The sequence below is a fragment of the Cherax quadricarinatus genome, chromosome 16, assembly GCF_038502225.1.
Source record: "Cherax quadricarinatus isolate ZL_2023a chromosome 16, ASM3850222v1, whole genome shotgun sequence".
NCBI lineage: Eukaryota > Metazoa > Arthropoda > Malacostraca > Decapoda > Parastacidae > Cherax > Cherax quadricarinatus.
This window is the reverse complement of record NC_091307.1, coordinates 13,994,115-14,012,332: the sequence shown is the minus strand read 5'-3', so window position 1 is coordinate 14,012,332 and position 18,218 is coordinate 13,994,115. Positions and strand designations below refer to the sequence as shown.

The window sequence follows — 18,218 nt, the reverse complement described above, 5'->3', positions numbered from 1 at the left end:
GCGGCGGACGCCAGAGCCCAGCACCCGCTCCAAGACCCGCCGTTCCCACGGACCTAAATTCTACTACATCCCTCATGATCGCATCGTCGAGGAGGGAGAGTCTGTGTCCTTCCAGTGTGCTGTCAAGGGTTAGTGACGTGTGTATTAATGTTTTCATGGGGAGGCGCGAAACCCGTAAGGGATCATGCTACGCCTGGGGAATGCGAGGTAATAGTGTTTGATCAGAAGAAGGGGAGGGTAATCTAGTTTAAATTCTTTGGATCAAGATTCCTTCACTAGTAACAAGGCACCTCCCAAGAGGAGAATAGCTGTATACAATTATTTATATTTAAACTTTCAGGGAGTGAGGTCTCTCTCTCTCTCGCTCTCTCTCTAAATTGGCTACATTAGCAATGTGCCGCTATCCTCTTTTGTGTGATACATAGAAGGTGTGAAGGAAGTTACTTAACGCTTCCCTGTCATATTCCTTCGCACAGAATGGATTTCATATATAATGAAGTCTGTCAACCTGAGCTGAGAGACTTCAGTATGACAATGATAATACCGCCAAGTATTCTATTTAAAGAGACATTTGTGCAGTGGAGGGGATGATTCGGTACTTGCGTGTAAGAAAAGTTAAGTACCTGTCTGCAGGTACAGGTGAAAAGATTAGATTCTCATAACACTTTTGTATTTATGTATACAGATCACCAAAAACTCGTTTTATCTTGTATAACTCCCATAGGGTGTCCAGTGCCGAGGGCAGTGTGGGACAAGGACTCCATAAGGATCCTGGAGGATGGCCGCTTCAAAATGACCGAGAAAGACGAGATACGCATCCTAGAGATCCCCAAGGTGTCTCAGCAGGATGCTGGCCTCTACAGAGTTACCATAGAGAACGACTTGGGCCGGGAGCAAGCTACAGCCAGGCTTGATGTTATCAGTAAGTCAACCACTCATTGTTTACCTCCAGCCAAACACCAACTTAATAACGATAAAGCTAAATAATAATAAATTATGACACTAATTGTTAAAGAAGACATTAAAATAAATGAAGAAAAGTGTTACGAGTTTTATCATTAAATAAATCTCGAACAGCAACATTATTACTTAAGCTTTTTATTTATTAAGAATATATTGCAAATTTTTAACTTGGTTTACTCAATTTTTTTGCATCAAGTTTGAAACAAGTTTATATATATAAACAGTTTTAAAATAATTAAATCGCAGGTGATGGTATATCAGCTGTTGTAACAGTATGTTATGTCGGGGTCTGAACTGACTTATCAGTTGCTTCAATGTCCAGTGGTGTCCACTCACCCTTCCCCTTCCCTACACATCATCTACCCCCTTCCCTACACATCGTCCACTCCCTTCCCTACACATCATCCACCCACTTCCCTACACATCATCCACCCCCTTCCCTACACATCATTCACCCCCCTACACATCGTCCACTCCCTTCCCTACACATCATCCACCCCTTCCCTACACATCATCCACTCCTTCCCTACACATCTTCCACCTTCCCTACACATCATCCACCCCCTTCCCTACACATCATCCACCCCCTTCCCTACACATCATCCACCCCCTTCCCTACACATCATCCACCCCCTTCCCTACACATCATCCACCCCTTCCCTACACATCATCCACCCCCTTCCCTACACATCATCCACCCCCTTCCCTACACATCATCCTCCACCTTCCCTACACATCATCTACCCCCTTCCCTACACATCGTCCACTCCCTTCCCTACACATCATCCACCCACTTCCCTACACATCATCCACCCCTTCTCTACACATCCACCCCCTTCCCTACACATCATTCACCCCCCTACACATCGTCCACTCCCTTCCCTACACATCATCCACCCCTTCCCTACACATCATCCACTCCTTCCCTACACATCTTCCACCTTCCCTACACATCATCCACCCCATTCTCTACACATCATCCACCCTCTTCTCTACACATCATCCACCCTCTTCCATACACATCATCCACCCCCTTCCCTACACATCATCCACCCCCTTCCCTACACATCATCCACCCCTTCCCTACACATCACCCCCTTCCCTACACATCATCCTCCACCTTCCCTACACATCATCTACCCCCTTCCCTACACATCATCTACCCCCTTCCCTACACATCGTCCACTCCCTTCCCTACACATCATCCACCCACTTCCCTACACATCATCCACCCCTTCTCTACACATCCACCCCCTTCCCTACACATCATTCACCCCCCTACACATCGTCCACTCCCTTCCCTACACATCATCCACCCCTTCCCTACACATCATCCACTCCTTCCCTACACATCCTCCACCTTCCCTACACATCATCCACCCCCTTCTCTACACATCATCCACCCCCTTCCCTACACATCATCCACCCCCTTCCCTACACATCATCCACCCCTTCCCTACACATCATCCACCCCTTCCCTACACATCCACCCCCTTCCCTACACATCATCCACCCCCTTCCCTACACATCATCCACCCCCTTCCCTACACATCGTCCACTCCCTTCCCTATACATCATGCACCCCTTCCCTACACATCACCCTCCACCTTCCCTACACATCATGCACCCCTTCCCTACACATCACCCTCCACCTTCCCTACACATCATCCACTCCTTCCCTACACATCATCCACCCCCTTCCCTACACATCGTCCACCCCTTCCCTACACATCGTCCACCCCCTTCCCTACACATCGTCCACCCCCTTCCCTACACATCGTCCACCCCCTTCCCTACACATCGTCCACCCCCTTCCCTACACATCGTCCACCCCCTTCCCTACACATCGTTCACTCCCTTACACATCATCCACCCCTTTTCCTACACATCTTCCACCCCCTTCCCTACACATCCACCCCTTCCCTACACATCATCCATCCCTTCCCTACACATCATCCATCCCTTCCCTACACATCATCCACCCATTCCCTACACATCATCCACCCATTCCCTACACATCATCCACCCCCTTCCCATCACATCATCCACCCCCTTCCCTACACATCATCCACCCCTTCCCTACACATCATCCACCCCCTTCCCTACACATCATCCTCCCCTTCCCTACACATCCACCCCTTCCCTACACATCATCCACCCCCTTCCCTATACTTCATCCACCCCCTTCTCTACACATCATCCACCCCCTTCCCTACACATCATCCTCCACCTTCCCTACACATCATCCACCCCCTTCCCTACACATCATCCACCACCTTCCCTACACCTCATCCACCCCCCTTCCCTACACATCATCCACTCCCCTTCCCTACACATCATCCACTCCCTTACACATCCACCACCTTCCTTACACATCATCCACCCCCTTCCCTACACATCATCCACCCCCTTCCCTACACATCATCCACTCCCTTACACATCCACTCCCTTACACATCATCCACCCCCTTCCTTACACATCATCCACCCCTTCCTTACACATCATCCACCCCCTTCCTTACACATCATCCACCCCCTTCCCTACACAGCCCAGGGCAGCATGGGTTTAGAGCAGGTCACTCCTGCCTATCCCAACTACTGGACCACTATGACATGGTCTTGGATGCTCTGGAGGACAAACAAAATGCAAATGTCGTATACACAGACAAGTGTGAGCATGGTGTAATAGCATACAAAAATGCTTGATAAATGAATAACAGGAAAAATTGGTAGATGGATCTATAACTTCTTAACACAGAGTAAGTCAGGGGCGGCTACAGTGAAAAGCTCTGTTCCACAAGGTACAGTATTCGTTCCCACCTGTCCTTATCCTTATATCTGACAGAAAGAGGTGTAAGCCACTGCATCGTGTCCTCCTTTGCAGATGACACCCGAATTTGCATTGGTGTCATCCATCGAGGACACTGCAAGCCTCCAAGTGGCTATCAACCAATTCTTTAAATGGACGCAGAAAACAGTATGAAGTTCAGTCAGAGGCGTCACTGGAGTTGGTGTCACCCGGGGCGGCATCTTTGGTGTCACCCTCCCATGAAATCCAAGGGCGGGGGGATTGGGGTAGTAAACAGCAGTTACATCATTGCTGCATGACCAGTGACTAATGTTTAGCACTGAGAACGTTTAAAGGACATAAACCGAACTTTATTAATGATAAAATAAATAATCGTAGTAATATTGAGGAAACAAACTCAAATACCACTTTCAACAATGAAAAAAAAAAACTTGAAAAATAAAGAAAAACACTAGTTCCGATTTAACCTTGAGTACAGGTAACATCTCAAAGAATCTGATATTTAATTTCCTTGCCTTCAATCCTGCAAAATCATCTATCACATCAAAATCAATGATTTTCCCCATATAGGCCTATTTGTACTATGTAATCCTATAATAGGCTATATAGAAACGAAGAATTTTTCTCTTAGGTTGCTGCAGCATGGTTTTGGTCATCAGTGTTACCTTCTTCAGAGACTCTATGGTGTCACCCCCCTAAATGGTGTCACCTGGGGCGGCCCCCTCCCTTACGACGCCTCTGAGTTCAGTGAAGACAAATTTCAGTTACTCCGGTATAGAAAAAAGGAAATTAGAACTGTTTTGGAGTGTAAAACAAATTCCAACTACACAATAGAGCGAAAAACTAATTTAAAGAACCTGGGAGTGATGAGGAACTCGCTTTCAAAGATGAGTTATGTATCTACCACATCTGCTAGGAAAATGATAGGATGGATAATAAGTACCTTCAAAACTAGAGATGCCAGGCCCATGATTCTCTTCAGATCACTTGTTCTCTCTAGGCTGGAATATTGCTGTACACTAACTGCTGCTTTCAAGGCCAGTAAAATTGCAGACCTAGAAAATAGAGAACTTTCTTGGCATGTATAAGTACGATTAAGCACGTAAGTTACTGGGAATGGTTAAAGTGCCTTGATTTGTACCCCCTGGAACACAGGTGAGAAAGATACGTGATAATATACACTTGGAAAATCCTGGAGGGACTAGTCTCAAATCTGCACACGAAAATCACTCCCTACGTAAACAGACTTGGCAGGAGATGCAACGTCCCCCAATGAAAAGCAAGGATACCACGAGTATGCCAAAAGACAACACTGTAAGTGTCACCAGCATATATACGGGGGATTATCAGTAGAGCCCTGAGTGTCTTCAAGAAGGCGCTGGACAGGCATCTAAAGTCAGTACAGTACCTGACCAGCCAGGCTGTGGCTCGCACGTCAGTTTACATGCGGCCAGCAGTAACAACCTGGTTGATCAGGCCCTGATCTACCATAAGGCCTGGTCATGGACTGTGCCATGGGGGCATTGATCCTCAAAACCCCCTCCAGGTATACCCATTGCCTATACATCATCTACTTTCCTTCACTTGCAAATTGTCCACCTTTCTTCACTTGCACTTCATCCACCTTCCTTCACTCACACACCATTCGCCTTCATCTTCCCCACACACCACCTGGAGGGAATTCCGGGGATCAACGCCCCCGTGGCCTGGTTCATGACCAGGCCTCCCAGTGGATCAGGACCTGATCAACCAGGCTGTTACTGCTGGCCGCACGTAGTCCAACGCATGAATCACAGCCCGGCTGATCCAGCACCGACTAAGTATCTGTTCAGCTCCCTCTTGAAGGCAGCCAGGGGCCTATTGGTAATTCCCTTTATGCATGGTGGGAGGCTGTTGAACAGTCTTGGGCCCCAGACACCTATGGTGTTTTCTCTTAGTGTACCAATGGTGCCCCTACTTTTCATTGAGGGTATTTTGCACCACCTGCCCAATCTTTTACTTTCATAGGGAGTGATTTCTGTGTGCAGATTCAGGGCCATTCCTTCTAGGATTTTTCCAAGTGTAGATTATATCTCTCTCGCCTGTATTCCAACAAGTACAAGTCAAGTGCTTCCAAGCGTTCCCAGTAGTTGAGGTGTTTGATAGAACTTATACGTGCAGTAAAGGTTCTGTGTGCACTCTTTAGATCTGCAATTTCACCTGCTTTGAATAGAGATGTTAATGTACAGCAATATTACAGCCTAGAGAGAACAATTGATTTGAAAAACATTATCATTAGCTTGGCATCTCTTGTTCTGAACGTTTTCATTATCCATCCTATCATTTTCTTTGCAGTTGTGATCGTGGCACTGTTGTGATTCTTGACAGTGAGATCCTCAGACATTACCACTCCCAGGTCCCTCACATTATTTTCCCACTCTATTGTATGATCAGAGTTTGTAGTATACTCAGTTCTAATTATTATCTCCTCCAGTTTTCCATAACAGAGTAGTTGGAATTTGTCTTCATTGAACATCATTTTGCTTTCCTTTGCCCATTGGAAAACTTGGAGGTTAACTGTGTCCTCAATAGATGACAGTCTGGTGCAGAGCCTAGTATCGTCTGCAGAGGATGACACAGTGCTATGGATTACATCTCTGTCTATTCCTGATATGAGGATGAGGAACAGGATGGGGGCAAGTACTGTGCCTTGTGGAACAGAGCTTTTCACTATTGCAGCTTCCGATTTAACTCTGTTGACCACTACTCTTTGTGTTCGATTGGTTAGAAAGCTAGAGATCCATCTCCTCACTTTGCCAGTTTTTCCTTTAGCACGTATTTTGTGCTCTATTACGCCACGATCACACTTGTAATATACTTGTAATATACACAGACTTTTGCAAAGTCTGTGTATACATCTGCATTCTGTTTTTCTTCCAGTGCATCCAAGACCATATCATAGTGATTCAGTAGTTGTGAGAGGCAGGAGCGACCTGCTCTGAACCCATGTTGCCCTGGATTGTGCAATTTTGGGGAATCCAAGTGGTTTGTAACCATGCTTCTTAGAACTCTTTCAAAGATTTTTATGATGTGGGACGTTAGAGCTATTGGTCTGTAGCTCTTAGCTAATGCTTTGCTGCCACCTTTATAGAGTGGGGCTATATCCGTTGTTTTTAGTGACTGGAATTTCACCCATGTCTAAACTCCTCCATAGTATACTTAGGGCACACAAAAGGGGTTTCTTGCAGTTCTTAATGAACCCAGAGTTTCTTAGTGAATACATCCACTTCCCTTCTCCCTTTCCACAATACAAAATTTTTAACTGTTGTCCATGTAATGCCCCACAGAGGCAACAGGGAACAAGTACAGCGGGTACGTGAGATCATGGTATGCCTCACCACTGACAGCTCCTCGCTTCACCCGCACCATGGCCTCTACCACAGTCAGGGAGGCATCCAGGATAAGACTCTCCACAGAGTACCGCGGTTCACCCACACCCAGGGCAAAGTGGTACAGGTGAGGCTTGCTCAGGGGAAGGGAAGGAGAGGAAGAGGAGAGATAGAAAATAATTGGTTTCATATAATTACAAATAGGTAATTACAAATGATAAATCACATGGACTTTTATTCCCTTTTGCTGTGCCTGCAGAAACAATGAGTTGCTGCCATTGTGTGAGGAGTACCCACAAAGCTATGATGGAAAGACTGCTACCCTGGAGATCAATGAAGCTACTATAGCTGATGCTGGTACTTACACCTGCGTCCTGGTTAATGATGCTGGCAGGACAGAGTGCTCCTGTGAAGTAAGTTGCGGCCCAGTCCCTGGACCCATTATGTTCCTTTGTAATCCTTTGACTATGCCTTCAAGATGGTTATAGGGTGCATAATAAATATTCTTCTAAGTTTCAACCCTGACATGTTCAGATAATTAAATTTTAAGAGCTCTTTAGTAACTAAGAGATCAGAGATTCATTTATTAGGTGTTTACTGATCATGTTTAGTAAATGTGCTGAGATTATGAAAGATCTTGTAATTTTTTTGAGCCAGTTAGCAGGGAGTTTGCTTATCCCCTCCCCTTTGTGAGACCAAGGTTTATCTTATATCATTGGTCTAATATTAAGATCTTGTCTCATAACATGTGGAAGTGACATAAGTTTTATAATTTTGCTGAAATGTGTGGTTTATTACCCATGCTGAAACCCTTGAGATTCAGAACTTCTTGAATGAGTTGCATGTGAAGGGTTCCAGAACACTGACATCAAAGCTTAATGCTGAGGCAGGTTTGTTGATGGTCACAATGAAGACTTGATTGATACTCAGGTGACCCAGATCTATGCATAGATAAATTGTTTTACTGGCTAAGACATCAGCATGAGAGGAAAATTGTTAAAGGATCTCAAGATAATAAATTTTTCATGAGGGGGAATGTGATTAACCATGGTTTTGTTTTGAAACTTCACAAGGCTGTGGTTGGTTAGTTGCTGTAAGTGAGTGCATCTTGTCAGCCCATTCTTGGTCTGTGCATGTACACAAAGGTGCCCTCTCAGCATATATATATACACAGTGTTTGCTTTTAATTTGTATATGAAAGAGTAAAGTATTCTTGATTGGCAGCATACAGGTTTGTTGACTTTAAACCCATCAAACTGCCTAATCCTTACTGCATGTCTTACCAACATAGCATCCATCCCATTATATTTAAAAATGTGACTGCTTTACAATTCACAGTACACAAATTGTTTCAGGTGATGGTGGAGCACCACAAGGACACAGGAGACCAGCCTCCATACTTCCTTAGACCACTACAGGATCATGTTGCCCTTGACGGTGACCAGGTCACATTATCCGTCAAACTTTCAGGTGAGTATTTTAGCATGTGTGGGGACTGTTAATGAGAAATCTGTTGAACTGAGATTAATGGTATTTTGCATTATGGTGCCAAGATTTGTGTTGTTAGTTAATTGTTCATTAGCTATGGTGCAAAGAATGTTTTTATGTCATGTTAGTGTTTTTCTTGTTAGATATTGCAGCACATTTAGTGTTGTAGTATTAAAATTTAAATGTTATTACATTTATTGATGAGTAGTGTAGTATTTTAATGAGCTTCTTGATGTTTTTAAGCATAAGTACAAAAAGTGTTGAGGTAGTGTTTTTGCCTTAGGTATGGAGGAGACGTTAGTACAGTATTGCTAACGAGATCGATGGTTTGGATTAACTATTGTGTTAAGGTGCATGTTGTGGCCGAGATTAGTGCTCTGGACATTAATCAAGGTACCAAGATGAGTCGCATAGCAGTGAGATATTTTTTCATTTTAGCAATAGTGCTCAAGCCACTTTCAGTAGCAAGATCACTGTTTTTCACAAGTGCTCATCATCTTTTGTACATTTTTGTATTGCTGAAAATCTACTGAAAAAAAAATGATAATATAGGAGCCATAGCTACAGACAACAGGTATCTGCACCTTATTGTAGATGTTTTTAGCCCCATACATTTTTTTTTTCTCATTCTGAAGAGCTTGTCTGCTGGTATTAGTTGACTAATGGCTGAAGGCAAGTGTAAGCATGCAAAGAAAGTAAATCAATCCATTTGAAAACACATGTTTGAAATTACCAATTCTTAGATAATCAAAATAAAATGGTATTCTCCAGGTGAAAGGGACATGCACCAGAGACATATTTCTTGAATGAATGATGTGAAGACTTGAAATGACATTTGTTTAAAAAAAAAATATAGCAGTGTTACAGTGGTATGATCTCATCAGGGTCGAGGCCCATGAAAGTGGTTTGGGTTCGTGATGATCAGGAGATCCCAGACTCTCCAGACTTTGCCTACAAGGAGGATGAAAGTGGCAAGTTCTCTCTAATGATCCGTGATGTGTTCCCTGAAGATGCTGGCATCTATATCTGTGAAGCCTACAATGCATATGGTGATGTCAGTTGCTACTGCAGGCTTGCTGTTCATGGTAGGTTGCAGTTATGACAACTAGTAAGCTGGCTACATCTTCATTGAAGATGGAGTTCAAAGATTTCATGCATTCTGTGTATGTTACTTATTTAGTTGTATATTTTATTTAGTTATTTATCAACATTGGCACACCATAGCCTAACATTTAAATAAAAGCTTACTACATGTATATGTATCTGGAATGACTTGAGTAAGACTACAGATGGTTTTATGTAAGCATGAAAGTTGTATAACAATTCATAGTATATTTGAGCTGTAACAACACTGAACCTGTTGAATTAAAAAAATTGAGTATTTTTACAATTTATTTGCATAATAATAATAATACTGTACTCTAATTTAGTTTAAAAGACAAGTACTTACAACATATGTAAAGATACTAGATTGCTAGTATCCACTTAGCCATAAACCCCATAGGTTTATCTAAGGAAAATAAGTAGTAAAAATATGTACCATCAATGCACCACACAGAAACAGGTGGGTATATACAGAGAAAGATCACAGTCTGCAGGATTCAAACTCGCTGCAGGAAGGCTGGCAAAGTTCCCGAGTGACACACTCCACCACTCGGCCACAAGTGCCTCAAAACCTGGGCAGCCTGGTTTACAAGCCATGTTTTTCCCAGCCTGGCTGAGTGAAGTGTCACTTGAGAACCTTTCCAGTCTTCCTGTAGCGGGTTTAAGTCCTGCTGACTGCGATCTTACTCTGTATACGTACCATATAGTATTGATATTACACTTATTAGAGCTTTCCAATAACTTTAACATTCATTTCATAACCAAGATCACTGTAGCAAGAATCATATTTACATATATGAATAATCTGTCTCCTATTGCTAAAATAAACAAATCAATAAAGGGCAATTCCTTCAAAGGGGTGTCTTGGTGCTGGTGAAGGGCTCTTGATCCAAAGAATTGGAGCTAACCTCCCTTTCATCAGATCAAAATTACATCTAGTGCACTGTATGACCCCTGTGGGTTTAGCATTTGCCCATGAATAATAATAATGAACAGTGTCAGTGAGATGGGAGCAAACCTTAATTAAACAGTCAAAGACCTGGGAGTGATCATGTCGGAGGATCTCACCTTCAAGGACCATAACATTGTATCAATCGCATCTGCTAGAAAAATGACAGGATGGATAATGAGAACCTTCAAAACTAGGGAGGCCAAGCCCATGATGACACTCTTCAGGTCACTTGTTCTATCTAGGCTGGAATATTGCTGCACACTAACAGCACCTTTCAAGGCAGGTGAAATTGCCGACCTAGAAAATGTACAGAGAACTTTCACGGCGCGCATAACGGAGATAAAACACCTCAATTACTGGGAGCGCTTGAGGTTCCTAAACCTGTATTCCCTGGAACGCAGGAGGGAGAGATACATGATTATATACACCTGGAAAATCCTAGAGGGACGAGTACCGAACTTGCACACGAAAATCACTCACTACGAAAGCAAAAGACTTGGCAGACGATGCACCATCCCCCCAATGAAAAGCAGGGGTGTCACTAGCACGTTAAGAGACCATACAATAAGTGTCAGGGGCCCGAGACTGTTCAACTGCCTCCCAGCACACATAAGGGGGATTACCAACAGACCCCTGGCAGTCTTCAAGCTGGCACTGGACAAGCACCTAAAGTCAGTTCCTGATCAGCCGGGCTGTGGCTCGTACGTTGGTTTGCGTGCAGCCAGCAGCAACAGCCTGGTTGATCAGGCTCTGATCAACCAGGAGGCCTGGTCACAGACCGGGCCGCGGGGGCGTTGACCCCCGGAACTCTCTCCAGGTAAACTCCAGGTATAAACAAGGTTCCTGTGAGCTATGGTTATTCATATTTGATACACTATATATTTTAAAGTGCATCATGTTTCTTGCACATACGTACAGTAAAAAAATAAGAATTGAAATCTGCAGTCAAGTTTACAAATAAAGTAGACATAGGCTATTGATTTTTTTATATGCTTAAACTACATGAATGAAATCACTGCTGAAGGTATTCATGTAACAAATTATCAATAGCAGTCATTAACCATTATTGATGTATGTAGATTTTCATTTATTTTTATATTCCCAGGAAAGCACTAAGTGCATTAGGGTCATAGCACCTGGGTAATGGGAAATAATTGGATTTGATGAAAATAAGCAGAATGTAACTCTTAATTCCTTGGAGTGAGAACACTTTACATGTATCAGGCATTCTCCTTGAAGGGTGGCACATGGATCACCCAGCAGTAGGGTGTTGGCCTTGTTACTACCAGTTACTGACCTTGTGCCCTTGTTACTCCTAATACTGGTTTTATCACTTTTCAGTAAGCAGTGATAAGCTAGCCAGTAATAAACTAGGATACCCTCTGATTACTGTGTAGGTTGACTGTACTGACCAGTTATTAGTTAACATGCGAGCCAAAAAGGCATTCAAAATTCTTCTTCCATTCCTGTAATCTGCACCCAATTACAGGGTGCATTTTTTATTTGATAGATTTATAGCTCTTGTCCCCATCTTTGTGCTGTTATGGACAGTTGTATTATTTTAATTTTTGAAAAACAGATTTTATCAAAGAAACTTGAAATAATATGGCAAGTGATAAGATAAACTAGGCAGTGACCCCTGAAGATACAGTACATGTATGTTGTCTCACTCATATAACAATCAAATTTAAAATTTTGGATAAAGGTTTGTATATTCTCTTCACAACTACTATGTTTGCAATATACAGTGTCTAGTGTATAAACATTTGCCATTCTTCATAAAATCCAGTGCTACATTTGATATTCATATGGGGACATGTTTAGCATTATATTGACACGAGCTGATTTGTGTGTTAATTCTAGTTACTTGATATTAATTTATGGAATAATTTTTTCTTTGTTGAGCCATACTCTGTTACTAGGAGGGTAGAGCTCCTAAGAAGGTGAGAGTACATGTACGTTGCAAAGAAGATTTGTAAAAAAGTTCACACGATACTGTAATATGAGTTCATTAAATTAGGGCTCATAATAAGATATACGTTTATTTAATTTATGTCTTTGCAAACAGTACATTGAGATTTCATATTTACAATAGTGGGTTGCAATGCAAAGAGAGCCTCTGTTATGCCTAGGCATTATGGGCCAACCTAGCATTATTGGCTTACAGACTACTTTTTGTTTAATTAATATGCATCTCCTACACAGATCCCCGAGCGGCCCAGTCGAGCCCCCCAAGGCTCGTGGGATGCCTGACACCCATTGAGGTGGAGGAGGGTGCATCTGCCAGGTTCTGTGTTGCTGTGTATGGCTCCCCACAGCCCATCCTCACATGGTACTGTGATGGCCGCAAGATTACACCCTCTCCTAGAATAAAGGTACATTCCTGTGTGCATTACACTTTCTAGGTAGAGCATCAATGGTAAGTATGCCAGTCTGCAGGTGTAACAAAACGCCTTATGACATAAGATCTAAACATATCTAAAGCATAATTGAAATAATTACAGTGGAACTCCGGATTTCATACGCACTGAATATCATGTTTCGGATTTAGACCACTTTTTTTTACCTCCACCCGGAAATCATATGTAACAGATGTGTCCGCCTGCCCAGGAAGCTGCCACTCATGTGTACGTGTCTCAGTCTGGCTCTGTCACTGGTCGAGTGAGCATTACTTTGCGTGTTCATCCGAAACATTTTGTAATAATCTATTGTTTTTTGTGCTTAGCTATTGAGTACAACTGCAAAAAAGCCACCAGAGGCCCAAAAAAAGTTCCTGGTGCCAGCTCTTTGGTAAAGAAGGTGAGAAACATGATAGAAATCAAGAAAGAGATTGTAGAAAAATACAAAAGTGGAGTACAGTATATTTAGCCGAGCTTGCCAGGATGTATGGGAAGTTGAAATCAACAATTGTTCCACCCTGGCATAGAAAGTAGAAATCAAGGAAGCTAAAGTTGCAAAAAGGGAGATAGTGTTGTAGAGTCAATCATTTGCGAAAAGGCAAGGCAGTTGCATGCATATCTTGTAAGGAAAATGTTAGTGAATTTAAGGCCAGCAGAGGCTGGTTCAACAGATTAAAGAAGCCTAGTGGCATGCACAGTGTTGTAAGGCATGGTGAGGCCCATTTTAGGCAAATCTTAGAGACACCAGAAACAGAGCTCTCTGGACAGATTTTTAGTGCAACAGGGGTCCAGTACCAGTAAAAGACAAAAAAGGGAAGTAACCCCGGATAGGGCTTTGATACCTGAAGTCCTTATGGAGGGAAATTCCCCTTCCAAAAAATAAGCTCTCCTCTTTCTCTCTCTCCCCTCCTTGCCTTCTTCCGTACGCCAACAAGAGTCTTCAATAAATGTATGTAATAGTGATTTAAATGTTCATTTATCCATTTCATTAGTGCTTTATATTTATTTCCCATTGTTTTCTGTATGTAAAACTATAGTTATTCTTTAAAAAATGTACTTTTTGTTAATATTTTTGGGTGTCTGGAATGGATTAATTGTATTTACATTATTACAGTGGACCCCCGGTTAACGATATTTTTTCACTCCAGAAGTATGTTCAGGTGCCAGTACTGACCGAATTTGTTCCCATAAGGAATATTGTGAAGTAGATTAGTCCATTTCAGACCCCCAAACTTACACGTACAAACGCACTTACATAAATACACTTACATAATTGGTCGCATTCAGAGGTGATCGTTATGCGGGGGTCCACTGTACTTATGGGAAATATTACTTTGGTTTTCATATGCTTCAGATTTAGACCGACCTTCTGGAACGGATTAAGGACGAAATCTGGAGTTCCACTGTATTTATAAATATTAAAAAATCAAATTTACTTTTATGGTTAATGTATAAATATGTACGTAATACTAAAATTGGGTGTGGCATGAAGTTTTATATTATCATAATCAAAAGGAAGCACTAAACCTATCAGGGTAATACAGTGCTGTAGGGTAGGAATTGATGCAGGATCTTAGGATAACAATAAGGGTGGAGATGAAGAAGTATTATAAATCAGCAACCTTCACTCAAGGTGAAAATTGGTAATTTGGAGCTATATATGTTTCAAAACCAATTATTTTTTTAATCACAAAATTTATCTTACCTGTCTAGATGGAAAAGGTTTAACATGGAACTGTGGTGGAAGTTTATTCCATGCTTTGCATGTCTAATGCACTCTTAAGTAATATTAACGTTAAGCATTAGTACAACTTAAGCCATTGTAGATCTCCAATAATGTCAATTGCTCTGAGCATATTTGTCAATCTCCTTCATAGGTTAAGTCACTGTCACACACCAAATGAAATGGAAAGGTGTGTATCCCCTCATTTAGCTGATTTTATTATAATGGTGATGCTGCTTTCACAGTGATTAAAGAACTACTAGTTTGGGTTCCCAAGTTAGTAAACATTCACCAGTTAACAAGGTGTACAATGTTTAAAATTGAATCATTAACATTACCATATAAATAAGTCTGTCTTTCTTGGTACTCTGTATTTGAATTTGTGTTCCAGTATTATACAAGCTTCAGAAAAATCTGTAGGCATGCAAGATGTATTCACATTGATACTCCCTTTTCCTTGGTATAAAATCTACTGCATGACCTATGACTGATCACAGCCAGGTCAGATCTACCTAGACTGCAAGTGGTGTGAAATCTGAGCTGTATAATTTGCCCACTTTGGATTACTGCAGGCTACTCTTACTATTTTTCACCAGACTATTTTTTTTTATTAACTCTGTTATTAAATTTTATTTTTCTTAAATTTAATATTTTTTATTTTTTCACTTGTGACCTGCCTTTGCAGAAACGCTATAGAAATGTAATTAGAAGCTTGAATAGATCTATAACCACTATGATAACATGAACATAGATAAGTTTATGCATGGAGCAACTTGCAATGTGAACACACTGACCGATGTCGTTGCCAGGCTTAGGCTTGGTTCCAAGCACTTCTGGCAGTTTGGCAGATGATGATCAAACCAAATGCATAGTATGTGGCCAACTCTATGGTCACTATCTTGAACACTGTGCTTAATTGTCCACTTATTGAGGAATATAGAAATACGGTATAATAGCCTATGAAATGTCAAGATATGCTATTAATGAAAATAGGATACCAGACATTTTTTATTTTTTTTTTTTTTATTAACACACTGGCCGATTCCCGCCAAGGCAGGGTGGCCCGAAAAAGAAAAACTTTCACCATCATTCACTCCATCACTGTCTTGCCAGAAGGGTGCTTTACACTACAGTTTTTAAACTGCAACATTAACACCCCTCCTTCAGAGTGCAGGCACTGTACTTCCCATCTCCAGGACTCAAGTCCGGCCTGCCGGTTTCCCTGAATCCCTTCATAAATGTTACTTTGCTCACACTCCAACAGCACGTCAAGTATTAAAAACCATTTGTCTCCATTCACTCCTATCAAACACGCTCACGCATGCCTGCTGGAAGTCCAAGCCCCTCGCACACAAAACCTCCTTTACCCCCTCCCTCCAACCTTTCCTAGGCTGACCCCTACCCCGCCTTCCTTCCACTACAGACTGATACACTCTTGAAATCTTTCTGCTTTGCTCCATTCTCTCTACATGTCCAAACCACCTCAACAACCCTTCCTCAGCCCTCTGGACAACAGTTTTGGCAATCTCACACCTCCTCCTAACTTCCAAACTACGAATTCTCTGCATTATATTCACACCACATATTGCCCTCAGACATGACATCTCCACTGCCTCCAGCCTTCTCCTCACTGCAACATTCATCACCCATGCTTCACACCCATACAGGAGCATTTGTAAAACTATACTCTCATACATTCCCCTCTTTGCTTCCAAGGACAAAGTTCTTTGTCTCCACAGACTCCTAAGTGCACCGCTCACCCTTTTCCCCTCATCAATTCTATGATTCACCTCATCTTTCATAGACCCATCCGCTGACACGTCCACTCCCAAATATCTGAATACATTCACCTCCTCCATACTCTCTCCATCCAATCTGATATCCAATCTTTCATCACCTAATCTTTTTGTTATCCTCATAACCTTACTCTTTCTTGTATTCACTTTCAATTTTCTTCTTTTACACACCCTACCAAATTCATCCACCAACCTCTGCAACTTCTCTTCAGAATCACCCAAGAGCACAGTGTCATCAGCAAAGAGCAACTGTGACAACTCCCACTTTATGTGTGATTCTTTATCTTTTAACTCCACACCTCTTGCCAAGACCCTCACATTTACTTCTCTTACAACCCCATCTATAAATATATTGAACAACCATGGTGACATCACATATCCTTGTCTAAGGCCTACTTTTACTGGGAAATAATCTCCCTCTTTCCTACACACACTAACTTGAGCCTCACTATCCTCGTAAAAACTCTTCACTGTTTTCAGTAACCTACCTCCTATACTATACATCTGCAACATCTGCCACATTGCCCCTCTATCCACCCAATGGCCCTGATCCATCGGGAGGCCTTGTCATGGACTGGGCCGTGGGGGCGTTGATCCCCGGAACAACCTCCAGGTAACCCTGTCATACACCTTTTCCAAATCCATAAATGCCACAAAAACCTCTTTAGTCTTATCTAAATACTGTTCACTTATATGTTTCACTGTAAACACCTGGTCCACACACCCCCTACCTTTCCTAAGGCCACTTGTTCATCTGCTATCCTATTCTCCGTCTTACTCTTAATTCTTTCAATAACAGCTCTACCATACACTTTACCAGGTATACTCAACAGACTTATTTTTTTATTTATTATCACACTGGCCGATTCCCACCAAGGCAGGGTGGCCCGAAAAAGAAAAACTTTCACCATCGTTCACTCCATCACTGTCTTGCCAGAAGGGTGCTTTACACTACAGTTTTTAAACTGCAACATTAACACCCCTCCTTCAGAGTGCAGGCACTGTACTTCCCATCTCCAGGACTCAAGTCCGGCCTGCCGGTTTCCCTGAGTCCCTTCATAAATGTTACTTTGCTCACACTCCAACAGCACGTCAAGTATTAAAAACCATTTGTCTCCATTCACTCCTATCAAACACGCTCACGCATGCCTGCTGGAAGTCCAAGCCCCTCGCACACAAAACCTCCTTTACCCCCTCCCTCCAACCCTTCCTAGGCCGACCCCTACCCCGCCTTCCTTCCACTACAGACTGATACACTCTTGAAGTCATTCTGTTTCGCTCCATTCTCTCCACATGTCCGAACCACCTCAACAACCCTTCCTCAGCCCTCTGGACAACAGTTTTGGTAATCCCGCACCTCCTCCTAACTTCCAAACTACGAATTCTCTGCATTATATTCACACCACACATTGCCCTCAGACATGACATCTCCACTGCCTCCAGCCTTCTCCTCGCTGCAACATTCATCACCCACGCTTCACACCCATATAAGAGAGTTGGTAAAACTATACTCTCATACATTCCCCTCTTTGCCTCCAAGGACAAAGTTCTTTGTCTCCACAGACTCCTAAGTGCACCACTCACTCTTTTTCCCTCATCAATTCTATGATTCACCTC

General features: G+C 42.5%; 1 protein-coding gene across 15 annotated transcripts in view; it reads left to right on the top strand.

The window, feature by feature from the left end:
• The window catches only part of LOC128688939 (titin homolog), a 748,574-nt gene that overhangs the window by 696,033 nt on the left and 34,323 nt on the right, over positions 1 to 18,218 (top strand). For all 15 annotated transcript variants that reach the window (XM_070085630.1, XM_070085629.1, XM_070085628.1 and 12 more), the window contains 7 exons: positions 1 to 128; positions 725 to 922; positions 7,098 to 7,266; positions 7,399 to 7,552; positions 8,495 to 8,609; positions 9,512 to 9,712; positions 12,889 to 13,058. The exon at positions 1 to 128 is cut by the window's left edge and continues 4 nt beyond it. In XM_070085630.1, coding sequence (XP_069941731.1) covers positions 1 to 128; positions 725 to 922; positions 7,098 to 7,266; positions 7,399 to 7,552; positions 8,495 to 8,609; positions 9,512 to 9,712; positions 12,889 to 13,058 — 1,135 coding nt within the window. The remainder of the gene's footprint in view (positions 129 to 724; positions 923 to 7,097; positions 7,267 to 7,398; positions 7,553 to 8,494; positions 8,610 to 9,511; positions 9,713 to 12,888; positions 13,059 to 18,218) is intronic.